At 32.5% G+C, this 14,984-nt stretch overlaps 2 protein-coding genes across 2 annotated transcripts in view; one reads left to right on the top strand and one right to left on the bottom strand.

Annotated features, from left to right (window-relative positions):
* The window catches only part of LOC147066929 (uncharacterized), a 77,372-nt gene extending 74,988 nt beyond the window's left edge, over positions 1–2,384 (bottom strand). Inside the window, exons 1-2 of the mRNA XM_085954535.1 lie at positions 2,220–2,384; positions 1,859–2,002 (exon numbers count right to left, since the gene is read on the bottom strand). Coding sequence (XP_085810661.1) covers positions 1,859–2,002; positions 2,220–2,384 — 309 coding nt within the window. The remainder of the gene's footprint in view (positions 1–1,858; positions 2,003–2,219) is intronic.
* Positions 1–14,250, top strand: part of LOC147066930 (uncharacterized) — a 39,401-nt gene extending 25,151 nt beyond the window's left edge. Inside the window, exon 3 of the mRNA XM_085954719.1 lies at positions 14,209–14,250. The gene's annotated coding sequence lies outside the window, so the exon portion shown is untranslated. The remainder of the gene's footprint in view (positions 1–14,208) is intronic.
* Positions 14,251–14,984: the final 734 nt, after the last annotated feature.

A 14,984-nucleotide genomic window follows, 5' to 3' on the forward strand; every position in this document is an offset into this window, starting at 1 on the left:
TCTTCCGATTTTCAGTACCTCAACGCCTAGTGATTCTGCACATAAATGCAACTCTCTATTATTTTTCGGCGACGCGTGGTATAAAACATAAAGTTTATCAATAAATGATTTGAATCTATTGATCCCTGAAATTTTTTTTACAACATCACTTACTGATAATTCTAATCTGTGATTAGTACAATGCCAAACTATAATTGAAGGAAATTTTTCTGTCAGCAATTTTTTCACTCCATTTTTAGAACCTAACATCACAGCAGCGCCGTCGCATGCAACCGAAACTAAATATTTTTTTAAATATTCTTCTGTCATCCCATATAAATCAAGAGATTGGAGTAATGATTCAAATATTCCTTTTGCCGTTACGTCTTTAAGTTCAATCAAATCCAAAAACAAATTAATTGGTGAATTCATTCCAACACTTTCGACACAGCATCGAACATACACAATGAGGGTGGTTTTTTGGCTTATGGTGGTAGACTCATCAATTATCAAAGAAATTATATTTTTCGATTGAACAATTTCTTTGAAAACATTTTTTCTCATTTCATCACATATATGATTTACAATGTTAACACATGCGTTAGTGGAATGGAGAATATGACCCATTTCGATCCCATTTAGTTCTTGGAGATTAATTTCACTTTCAAACATATTGAATGATTGATTTTCCTTAGCTACTTTATATGCAGTTCGAAAAATGTTTGCTGTTATTACTTTTTCGCGAGATAACGATTTTAAAAAAGTATTTTCAATCTGCTTTTTTTTGGCTTCAGAAATGATTTTTAACGCTGCTTTGTGTGCAATAGATCCTCTGTGATCGAAATTTTTTTTTCGAAGTGACCCCAATTGTAGCTTCCTCTCTTTCCCAGAATACGTGATTTCATTATTGGCCCATTCTTTGGATATTTTCATTCCCATTGTCGTTTCAGTTCCAAGAGTTCCAACGTTTCTGCAAATTGTGCAGCCAAGTTTCATTTTGTGTACGTTCAACCATTCGTTTTTTGAGCAAAAATCGTTTTTTTGATCTAATGACCAGCAGTCTGGCCAATCGTTTTGAGTTCGACCTTGATCCCCGAGATCAGCTAGAGATGATTCAGGAACATCTACATGTACCGATATTTCCATATCTTCTGTCATCGTTTCTGTTTTGAGCTTTTTATTTGCGGAATCGGCGCCGCTGCCGGTGGTTGAGAAGTAACAGGAAATTTTTTTCATATTTAAACTTGGGGTTGCACTAAATAATATATAAAATAGTTGCACAACACGTAATCGTAACACAAACTGACTAAACAAACGTAAATAACAATATACGCAGATGCTGCCATGCGATAAACGTCAAACTGTCAAAATCATAATACGCAGCATACGTATGAAGCTAGTTACATACGCATGTTTGCTATTTAAACTATACGGTTACTTCACTAACACTAACACGCCAACATTCAAAATGGCTTCCACCTGTACCTTATTTTATCATTTTAACGAATTATTATTGTAATTACTTAAGCGCAAATATTTTTTCGTTTAATTGATTTTGAAATAAAACCGTGAAAAAAGGTGCCGGAACGCCGTTCCACCGCGTTAAATGGAAAAAAAAGCCCTGATTTATGATAATCTTAACCTTTGGTTCTGTTAAAATATTTTCATGATTAATATTTCTGTTCTAAAAATAATAATATCATATCAGATTCAGATCATATCAGATCATATCAGACTTCACCATTGTTAATTTAATTATGTGCTGATGGATTTATCAAAAATCATGCATAATTGATGGGTCTTATCAAACTGCATTCTTTTAAAGGGGAAATGCTGTTACCATGAAAATAATACCCTGTTGTAAGATGTTGTACTGTACCTGGATAAGTGTGCCTCCCGATGCGCATTTAGTGGTCTTGGTCTCAATGGGTGCAGGATGTAGTGAGCATTTGACGCTGCCAAGATTGACAGGCTTCTTCACCCATTTGCCTTTGAAATCGGTACCACTATCGCATGTCATAGCCTGATTGAGGAAGATATTATTAGGTATAAGATACTCATTATTATATTTACACTTTTTTAGGAAATCAATTCTGTAGTCATTCACTCACAAATAATCAAAATATAGATAAAAGTAACACAGCGCTGATTAATTTTAGTATTATTTAGTAATTTTTTTTTTCAATGCCTGTAATAGTTAAAGTGAATAATTAACTTATTTGGTAATTCACGATACTTACAGCTGATGGTGGATTCGAAGAGGACTCGGTATGTACTAATTTGTTGCCTTTACCACCACAAACAGCCGTCACTTGATCATTGGCATTGTAATCAACAGAACCTGAAGATCCAGTAGGAATAATCAGTTTTCCGTTTCTTTCATAGACCGGGGTCGGTTCCATCATATTGATACCAACCGAGCATCCATCTGTGGAAACAAAAATTTGTTTATCTAGTTTTGACGCATTGTATTTATGTGTGCCGTAATTTAAAGGATATTCGAAAATTTTAACAATTCCGGGCAATCTTATAACGTGGTGTAATGAATGCATGGTCGTGATGGAGTTTCGGCAGTAATTAAAACCAAAGACAGCTAAAAACTCAATGGGGAACAGGAATCACAGACAGTCTAGCTTAATTACACGGTTTAAAAATTTTGTGGCAAACAACAGGCTCATCTATCCAATTATTTAGGGCACCATGCAGTGTTGCCAACCGTTCTTGACTAAATGACAAATATGGTAAGAAAATATTATGCTAGTTCGCAGAAAAAATGCTAGATTTTCTCAAAATTAAATGTAAGTGGGAAATATGATTATCGCTAATATTGTATTGATACACCCCTGTTACAGGCGGGCTTCTCCCGGTGTAAAATAATCATTTAGTAGCTATAAGTCGAAACGTAACCCTGACCTCTAGAAACGGCTTCATAAAACATCTAATCTGATTCCTTGCTCAACCACGTAAGTATTTTTTAATCATAAGTAAAGGCCTTCGTCCGGTGTGTGAAAATCGCATATTGGGCGGAGGTGTAATTAAGATAAATTTAATTTAATTTAAAAAGTATAAATGATGATGGATGAAAGCGATAATTTTAAGACTAAATATAAGTATTCAAATATAATAAATTTTGCCGCGCATTGTGCGTGAAATCCTCGCGCGCCGGCGCCAGGGTCAGGCTCGTGATTCGCCGAATCAAAGATCATGCGATCAAGATTTGGCCAATCACTAGTCCCTTTTACTAATGGCGTGGGTACGCGAAGTAAAAAAGAAAATAAATTAGTAAGCGTCCCCTTTCCGACATATACGGACCTGCGTAACTAATTGTAAAAACCTAAACATATAAAGAAAGTGTAAAATATAAGGAATACCAAGTTACACGAGACAGACGTGGTTTTATTTAATTCCACCCTCAAATATATCGTACTTTTTTTTTGTGAATCCGGGGTTCGATGGACACCTGAGCTAGCCGCTGGAACCCCGGGGATCTCAGTATCTTACATTTATTTATTTTTCAGATATAAGGTACAAGAGGTCAGCATGTTAATTTCCAAGGAAATCTAGGATATTATTCTATGTTTTTTTTATGAAAAATTTTAAGTTGATTATATTATACCACATGCATGTTTAATATTTAGATTGGAGATACAGAAACGCTAGATTTAATGAGAAAACCACTATGTCAACAATGCTGGTATCGTGAAAATATCTTTATATGCTTCGGGTACAGTGAAATGAATAAGCTTGAATATCACTGGAGTTACAGGTCTCGCAGCCAGAGTTGAGGCAAGCCATAGCGAATACAGATACAAAAGATTGTGTGTATTGGTGCATTCTAAGACAACGGGCATTACACAACGTGTACGAGAAATAGCCGTTTGTCTTGCTTACACCTACTTATTGCGCTTATAGTGAAAAGAGGACAACATGCGTATACGTTGATGTTCTGTTTGTAAACACTGTGTCTGTGTGAGTATTGCTTCGCCTCAACTTAAGTTAACACATCTATACTAGGACCATAAACAATATTATGAAGAAGTGGGGATACTCTGATGATCCTTCAAACTGCGAATGTTGCGCTGAGGAAACTGTGATGATCTGTCCGCTCAGCTGCACAACCAATGATATGTTTGAAGCCAATATGACGCGGCCATCATGGTAGCCAAGGCATGGTTGGGGAGAATGGTGGAAATTTAATAAACGAATTTCTCACCTTTGGCAGTGGAAAAACCTCTTGTCTGTTCTGGAAGCTCCTCACTGTACTTGACACTCAGCCAGTATGCCAAATAATCTTCAAATTCATCTTCACTCAAATCGAACACCAGCTCTTCAGGAAGTGGAAGATCGGAAAACCTTGTGCCAGGTTTACTTAAACCTCTTTCCTTTATTACGTCTGGAATATCGGATCCCAGACTCACTATTACCAGTCCGAATAAAAGTATATATAATTTCATAATAACTGATCTATGATAATTCACACCTCAAAATTTGAACTATATCTCCATGTGATCTGTGGCCAATATGTGTAAAACACGGGATTCGTTCTTGTTTTATTGATGCTACTTATCTGGATAAGATATCTTCGGATGTGATTTTAAAGTGTTATATCATAACGACGTACACATTGGCGAAATCAGTGTTTCTCAACCTTTTTCATGTCAGAGCACACTTTTCAAATTACAAAATTACCACAACACATTGATAAGAGCACCCTGATCACTTTTTTCAGACTCTTAAATTATCATAATTTGCACATTTTACTTGAAAAAATTTTACTAGATATTACCATCTTTTGGCGATTCCGCATCATTTTTAGTATAGGTAAATTAGTAGTAATAAAAAAATTCATATTCTGTACATTACACATTGAAAGAATGTGACTTTGACATTATAGCGCCTGTAGACATGTGCATGGATTTACTTGCAGCAATAGTGTGTATTTTAAACTATCACGATAATAACTGTTTACACGTAAAAACGTCTCGCCAATCGCATTCTTCAAGAGTAAGCGAGTTGCGATGTTGTCATTTTATAGTACTATATTTGATAGGTATTGAAAATCAGTTAACCTCAAAATGAGTCTGCGCGGTGTAGTCTACCTGCAGGTTCGCCACTATCGTTCTACTGAGCAGGCACAAATATCAAACAATCCCAACTGTCGCGTAAAAATTCAGAAGTTTCCGAACTATTTTGATTCATGCATGCAATCTTGCAACTTGCATGATAATACGTGTGCATTTTCTTGTTATGGCTGCGATAATACATACTGTCAGCCGTAAATCCATGCATATGTAATCGGGGTATTATGTTATAATGATGTATCAGTGAAATACTGTTGATTTCAATCAATGTACCAACTCATAGTGTACACTCCGGCAGACACAAAATAGCCAGTGTTGACAATATGGATTATGGAATAATATTTCACAAAAACTGAATTGTCGACATAAAAGAAAATAAACCAGATATGTGCTTAAGTATCGACAAATAATAGTTGATAACTTCAAAAAATGTTTACCATCACATACGTATGCACATTTTTTTTCAATATTAAAGATAAAAAAACACTTTTTTACCTTACTTATCTACATAATAAATAATCTAATACAATACTACTTTTTATCAAATTTATGGGAAATGCAATGAAATCCTGCAGCACACCCGTTAGAAATCACTGATCTAAAGGTTCACAAATCTTTAAAAGATTTCCTCATACTCTGATTGCTGTGATTACTGAAACAACATCCGTAATCAGTTTCGAATATTAATCATAATCCGTGAAAAGAACACGTCCTATTATTAGTTGTTTCAGATGGAATCTCATGTTATTTTAAATATTATCATATAGATTATGATTGATATAACATATTTTTTATCTTTATTTATTATTATTTTTACAATATTCTCGGATAAGATTGACCTTGGGAAATAGAAATATCAGTATAAAATAATATAATCTATAATCCATACGACTAAACATCTTCACCACTTAGCCAAAAAGGAGTCTTGGCAAATCTTTCATTTATAAAAAAATGTAAATCATATAGTTTTCATGAAAACATCATGCGTAGAATACGATACTTTTCTTCCGATACCAATACTGATATTATTTAGTGATTTTTTTCCAGTATGTTACTAATGTGCAGTTATGCTTCAAAATTTTTCTTCCGAAGCGATACTTTCTTTCGGCACAATATCAGCGCATCTATTCCATACACAAGGCTGCCATCGAGGGTAGTTTATCATATTTATGTATTGAGGAGTTAATTGTTCCAATAAGTTAACGTTGTAAACTGTCAAAAAGTGGTGTTTAATACTGCCACTTTCTTGGCTGCGTTAACTTTTAATGGATGGCTAACTTATTGTTAATTATAATATCTCAATACATAAATATGATAAACTACCGTAGATAGTATAGAATAGACTCACAGATATAAATACTTTTTCTTTAGACATGACCTGTTAGATGTTAGTTCTAACTCACTAAATTTAACCCTACGATAGCCGCGCGGCTTAAGTGTCGTGGGTCCCGGGTTCGAATCCTGGGTCTGGCAAGTACACATATTGTTTTTGAATTAGTGTATGAGTCGGAGTATGGACCTAATAGGTTGAGCAAGTGGCTGACATCCATTTTTCGTAAAAACAAAATCTGTTACTGCAAACCTCCACCCTGTGGAGACCCATGTGATCTTATTAGGATCGGACATGGTTGAGAATTTTTGTTTATTAAAATATCGGCTGACTAGTAAATAAGCCGATTTACTTAAGTCAACATTAATACGCAAACGACTTGTAATGTCAATGTAATAAAAATTTATGGTAAATTAAAACATCACTTATTAGAGCACATGCTTTATAACTTTGCACTTTTTCCTACAGTGATATGCCTCTTTGCCTGATTACCTCGTATATAATTGGATCAAAATATATCCACTTGTATAAATATATGTAGTGATTAGAAAATAAGTAGATGATATATGTAATAAAAATATTTTTAGAATATACCACGTCATTTTCATCTTGGAGTTGGAGTGCAAAGTTATGAAATGGCCACTCTACCTGGATATAAAATTGTACATCTAAAAGGAATGACATAAAGCCTTGACACAAGGTGAGAATCGAATCGAGATAATTTTGCATATTAGTAATATACAGACAATGACATATTAAATGGACAACTCACTTCATACCCGGCGCGCACGAGAAATTGTGCATAAAAGTCATTCACAGATGTATAGGTAGATGTCACGTGACCATATGACGTATCCGTTTCCATTATGCGATACAAGCTTCGAGAATTTATAGTAATATAACCTTTATTGTAATGGCGTATTAGTGTCATGACTCATTGCGTTAGAAACAGATTCTCGGTTACTTACGACTTCTCGGAGATTAGACGCAAGTGAGCCCAGCGAATCACAGGCGACTGACTGTCCAATGGTTCCTGTCATTCAATTGCATTGAATAAACATTCATCAATATCTTAAAATGGCATTTTATATATAATAAATAATACTAACACATGCAAAGTGATATCCCATCTTTCTTGGAGTGTTTAGTAGATTTTTTTACAATTTTTAACCAGGCACATTGGCATTTTGTAACACAATAATAACAGTGGAGTCGAAACCTGACAGTCAGAAATTTTGTATGGGCAGACCCAGCGGTATCGCCAGACCGCTTGCAAGCAGAATGTTCATTTGAGCGTAGGATACCAATATTAAAATATGAATTTCGCCATCCGGCAGACCCGACACAAAGTGAGTGTCATTTTATTTTCTAGATGCTTCGTCCATATTAATGTCATTGTATACAGATATAATATATCTGTATATTACTGATATATTATATCCGTGGCGAAAAATCTATATTAGGCGATTATTTAAAGCCTACATTATTAAGATAAATAATTTCCAATTGCCTATTAGCAAGTTCATAATTTTATATTCTACAAAATCTGTCTGTAGCTAAGTTTTATAAATTGATTGGCTGCTCGCCTAACCAACTGACATGTATGTGGAACTTATAGGTACAATCAAAAAAAGGCTCCAAGTAATTTCGAAAATTTATGCACACAACACACGTATTGTAAAAAACTCACACACAATGTCTAAACCAGTGTTGTGCTAGAGACCGACAAGTTTAACGTGAGGCTCCCCGGCAACTATGCAGTGACACCTCACGTTAAACTTGTCAGCCTCTATCACGTGACCTGAGGCTGTAGATATTTTAGTCTAACGGGCTCTCCGGTACTCAGTGATGTAATTTTTATAATAAATATTCATTCATTTAGGCGATGCCAAATAGATTTGTGGTCAAAACGCCCTGGTTACAGTGATAATACAACTTTCTAGCCCGAGTTTGAATTGTGGTTGAGCATTGTTTTTTTTATACTATTTTAGTGCATGTTGTCTTTTTTTCGTGCAATATCCATTATAAAAAGGTAATATAATATTCTTTGTTTAACTGAAGATGAACAAAATTCAAATTCAAGTCCTGTGAATATGGGGCTATCCCAAACTTTCTTACAGCTAACTACCATAGCCTACCTACCTTCAACAGGCACTCTTCGCCACATATATATTTATACATGATACTCAATGTAGAGAAAAATAAAACAAAATTTATTGCAAATAAGTTTTATTTGATATAATAAAATGCAAGGAATAAATACAAACAAAAAAAAAACAACATTAGAGCAGTGTTCAATCGACACATTCAATAAATTTTTTTTTTTGATATGGCAACGTCTGTAAAGTTTTCAACGCTATTTACACACTTTAAGAAAAGAAAAATACATTTAACTTAAGGACATGGATACACTACAATATTACTGACGTGACACATCACTAATAGTGCTAGTATTCATGAAAATGGCATCCGTGTTTTATCGACTTTACACGATCAGTAAGTATTACTGTCAGTATCTACTATTTGAAAAATAAATATTAACTAAATTTAAACTGTGAGATTATAACGATATGCATGTACCAGATAAGAAACTTTGTCCAATGTTATCTATGGTACCAACAATACTATTGGTCAATTATCAAAACATTCAAATATTTGTCAGATCATTCCATCACTCCCCCCTTAATCGATCAATATTATATAGTTAATAATTTATGGTACTGACAATAAGGTAGCTTAAAACTCATAAAATATTTGATCTATTTATTATTCATGGGGACAATTTTACAAGATCTATTTTAAAGTATGTACGCTCTAAGTAGATATATTTGCACACCGATATAGAGTATAAACAAAATATAGAATTATAGGACCTGTACACATGCATGGAATTACTTACAACAATACTGTGTATTTTAAACTATCACGATAACAATACTGTTTACACATAAAAGTGATGACTATCTCTCCAAACTCATTCTTCAAGCGTAAGTGAGATGCGATGTTGTCATTGTATGGTGCTATTTAACAGATTCAGACAGGTTCGTAGATAATCGGTAAATGTCAAATGTTCTGTGCGGTGTAGTTTGTATTTCTTCCGGCAGGTTCGCTACTATCATTCTACTGCTTATGCTGCGCACCACCATGCAAGTACCAATTATTGCGTGAAAATTCCATTCTATCCAATCTTGCAACTTGCACGATAATACGTGTTTACATTTGCATTTTGTTTTTATGACCGCGATAATACATACTGTCAACAGTAAATCCATGCACGTGTAAACACGGGGTAACATTCTAGATTCGTACAGGAACTTTATAATATGTATTATGTACATTAAATTTCTACAATGTAAAAACTGTCATGTGTAATATGTACTGTTGAATAAAAATTAAAAAGTTATGTTATACATAATATTATAGTGCATCCATGAAAACAGACATTTTTGTGAAAGATTATATAATAATATTATTTAATAATCATATATTCTTTCTTTGACAATTTTATTTTAATTTATTACCTACATAATAAATATTATATTATAAGACAAATGGTTAAATATTATTTATTATCACATATCGTTTATATTATTTTATACAGGTTTACAAATAGCTTAATGGTAAAAATTATACAACTATTTTATTATCCAACTGAATACATACACTATTACGGAAACAATAGCAGCAGAGTTACCGTAAACTAAAATTTGAAAAGATATTTATTATTTCTGCTCAGTGACGGTTTTCCATGAAGCAGTTGAGGCGGTCGCTTCGTCAGAAAGTATAAACATCTTAAAAAAAATACAAAATCATTTTTCATGATCTAGAACGTAACAAAATCCTGACTATTCACTGTTTGTAACGTCACCCCGTGCCTAAAACTGCCACTGTTTCTGCTACACAATTCACACACCGGTCCAAAATTCTTATGTCAGATGAGAATAAAAATTAATACTAAACATGAAACATCTATAACCCATGATTTTTTTACGCAAGTTGAGCAATAATCAATCCAAATACAGATCTTCAACAGTTGTTTATGCAACAAAAAAAAAAACAACCCCAATGGGCATTTCCAACAATATATGTATTCAATTTTTATTGATATAACTATGTAGTTAACATTAACAATAAATTTATCATTTACAGCAAACGGCAGTGGACTTTAGTCTATTAATAATATAATGTTGTTGACTTAAGAATATTAAAAAACGGACCTCTCTAATTTTTATTGCATTATTCAACTGGTAATAAACAGGTGATACGAGAATGAACCACAGTTTTTTGTAACATAATGATTATCAATGTGACATTCAACAAAGTTTAGAGACGCCTCAGGAGTGGTCAAAACAGGGGATGAGGAACAGTTTTAAAAAAATTCGAATCCAGACACGAAATTGAGCTCCGACTCTGATCTTGACTAAGAGTTGACAATATAATTGTATTTATCAGGCATTTTTAATAAGTATCCCAACACAGAAACATTTTTCAATTTTGCATGCATACATTACTAATGAATAAAAAAAAAATAGTTAGATTCACCAAAAATACCATATTGAATTGTTTTTGTATCCCCCCATCAGTGTGTAATGTATCCCCTCACCAGCAACGGGGGGGAGGGGGGACCGAGGCAGCTAATAGTCAATGATCGAGAGGAGTGAAATAAACTGTGGGGGTCCTTCATCAAGTAATGGATCGACCTAGTTACCGAGTAAAGTTTATCTTATTTGTATTATGGCCAGTTTTATTAGTGTTAAATCAAGACATTGAAATACTGTACTAGAGCCATAAAATTGGCAGAACAATAATATTAGAACCGATAAGAAAAAAATTACGAGTGTATATCGACTCGTTAAATACATTATGGCAGTGGTTATTGATACAGTCGACTAATATAATATACTAATTATAAATTTTATGTGTATATAATAAATACATGTGGCATATTTTATAATATTTTTAATACATAAGTGCAATACTGTGGAAGAGCCATTATTTTTTTCTACATTCTGTTCCGAATCGACCAATAGTTTTCTTGTTATCCATTGAAAGAGGCCATTCATAAACGGAAATCGCACGTGGTGTTGTACCATGCGACATACTAAACCAGTGATTTTTACTCATGTGATGATCGCATAGCAGGTACCGTTATAATGCAACTGCTCATTGAATCGCTTTGATTTTGTAATAATTATTTATCTATTATTATTTATTATACATTTATTTTAATTGAAGCATTGAACAAATAATAAAACAAAAAATTGCAGTTTTTTTTTACAGAGCCTTCAAATGCAGATGATCGCATAAATAAAGTTACCGCTTTAGTGAGAATATATTTCAATGAACAGAAATCATTAGTTTAGTATTTCACACAGTACTAAACTATATGACGGATGGCAATACCGCCGTATGCAACCATTCATAATATTACTGGCTGTAAACAAAACCTGGTATTAGCCATTGGAAGAACCGTTATTCAAGTTAGACGAAAGTAAACCATTCACAATTATTATTTGGATACCCTGAACATTTTCAAAAGTAATTCATTCACAGTGTTACACTTAGTATTTAGAATTATTCATTACATATTGTATTAATAATGAATAAAAGAAATATTATTGAAACTCAAAATGATACATCAAGAAACTGTCGATTTGAAACAATAACATATGGTTCTAGCATGCTTCTTGATTAAATCATTATTAGAAAATGAAAATATATTTCCCGTGTTAGCTTGATTGGTAATATATTAAAAATTAATTTACACAATCTTGTAATATGGTTACAAAAAGCTCGATGAGCTCGATAGAAGAGGTGACTAATTAAAACCGAGGTGTTCTGCTGTGAGTGATTTTTAAATCCGATTCCTTCTTTACTGTATCATCAAAAATCAATAATTCTATCTTACGACTATAACAGGTGTCGCTAGCAGCCAATATGTAAACATTACGATACGCAATATTTGCATTAAATAAATTGTTTAACTGTACTTTTCTCCCAACTGAAGTTAAGCATTTACCCTCCTCTTCTAATCAACTGCTCTATAAATTGTATTTTTACACATTCAATAGAACCTCGATTATCTAGAATAATTGGGATTATAAATCGGGATAATCTTTATTACTTGTGCACTTAGTTATACAAACAGAGAGTTCATAATAATATGTAGATGTATATTTAAAAAATAATCTCAAATTAAGTAACTTAAACGTGGTCGGTTGAAGTGAGGTCACAACTGTAGACACAATCAAATATCCATAAAATCATTTGGATGACTACAGTTAGATATATATCAGAAACAAAAACTAGCCAATTGAGTATTATGCAAGTGTATTACAACGTCTGAAAAAATTCTACAGCATTAGGCCAAAAAATGTACTGTTTCCACGATAATGTAACATGGTCAAAATATATGAATCCAATTTGCCAACAGGACTTCAAAACAAAGTTTCCAGGATAATGCAACTTTTCCAGACAGGGGCTATAAATGCCGTTGTAAGTTTAAACTATGTGAGAGGGTATATAAGTAATGGTGCGTCTACAATCCCTGACAATATTATCTTTATAAATCAGTGTAGAAATCAGTCATTATTTTATTGGTTGTCTAAATGAATTTACTAAGTCAAAATGTTCATATCACATGGTAAATAATTATAAAAAATGTATAAGTAACTAATAACTATACAAAATTTGGCCGTTTGTAATCAATCTCAAAATTTGTACATACTGTAGCTTTGTGAATATTAATTATAATTACATAAACAATAGTATCAAAATCACAATGTCATATTAAATACCTATGACAAATAAATTAAAACATTTGACTAAAAACAATAAACCTCATTATGATGGCATACCTATTCTATATAAAATTGTAGCTTTTTGCTTCTGTATTCCATCATAAGAATAATTTATCATAATGTACTACATAATATATATTTTTGTTCATAAAAATCATTTAAATAATGGTAAGCCAAATACAATTTATATATTATTACATACTATCTCAACTTAGCTGTAGTATTATTTGACATTATTCATTGAAGGTAAAATTTTAAAATTAATAATCATGTTCGTTAGAAAAAAGACAAAATTTTGAAAAAATACATTGCTGAGAATCAACCTTCACTTTATACTATCAACGCTAAACGATGAATTTGAATGGATAGCATTGACCACTCAATCTACCCTATTGATTTTTCAATAGGATTACGGTCCTCAGCTATGAGCAATTTAATAATGAAGAAAACCAACAATATAAACTTCCTAATGAAATTGTATATGTATCAGATATGCTGTTTTTTTATTTATTAGTTTTTATATTATTGAGTGTCCATTTATAAGTATCATTTAATGCACTTAAGGGTGATTCTACCGCTTATATTGAGCTAAAAAAATTGAGAAACGAGGGGACTATTTGTTACATTGAAATACAGGTAGGGATGTCTATCAACAGAAAAACCATTGATATTGGAAGAAAAGTATCGGAATGAAATGATCCTTGTCTGCAAAAGATTTTTTACCGACAAAATGATCGCCTAAAAAATATTGCAAGAGGCAAAAATAAATATGGTATCAAAAAGAAGAATATCGATCCCAAAAACATCCCTAGTTACGGTATAATAAATATAACCCAATGCTTTACTACCAAATACACATTAATTATTCTAAAACAATTGCAGCATTATAACAACGACAATTCACACTTTTGTCAGACGAATCACCTTTAATGAATTAGTGTCTTCAAGGACTGACAGTATAATAAATACAGGTGAGAAATAAACAGCATGATCCATATTATGTATTTTCACATTACAGCATTTCACGAGGCCAAATTACAGTAGTGAAACACATCACAGAAAAATCCGGGCCTTAGAAAATCGCATACATGTATCGTGACGTCACCGGGGATCGAATCCAAAAAATGAGATATGAGAACCCAGCGCCTCACACATTGGTATCGGACTAAATAGGCTGTGTTGAATTTTCCAGAAAATGAACGATTATAATTAAGAGACACATCTGCTTTCTCGTTTTAATCCAAACCAAATTAATCCAGTGCGTTATCTAATAAAACACCGCTGACTAAACAATTCCGTACCATTATTAAATTAACTATTTTTTAGCACACTTTGTTCAAAAGCTAAGAGAGACTAGTGTTACAAACATGATAAAATAAAATTCCTTATAATAATTATGTATTATATTAAATTACAATTATTATTATTAAATTTATTTATGTACAAATATTTACAATTTTTTCTTTGGTTTATGGTTGAGAAAAATGATTTGCAAAAAAGGCCCAATTTCAATACTTTAAAAATAATGACATGAGAGTGTAATACTTAATATCTGAAAAAAATAGAAGCCATAAATGCAAAATATAACATCATTACTTTCACATTTTTAATTTAATGTCTATAACCCATGATTGAGAAACACGCTACATAGTTAGATCGTAGACCGATAAAGATACATATTCTTAACTACCTTACTTCTGTTTACTAATTATTATTTTGCTTTTATATATATAATATTTATTTTGCAGGGACATTGTGATGAATTTACATAATGTATTACACAAAATTGAGATA

Source organism: Rhyacophila brunnea, unplaced genomic scaffold, assembly GCF_057557595.1.
Source record: "Rhyacophila brunnea isolate RB1 unplaced genomic scaffold, BYU_Rbru_1.0 scaffold_4, whole genome shotgun sequence".
NCBI classification, from domain to species: domain Eukaryota; kingdom Metazoa; phylum Arthropoda; class Insecta; order Trichoptera; family Rhyacophilidae; genus Rhyacophila; species Rhyacophila brunnea.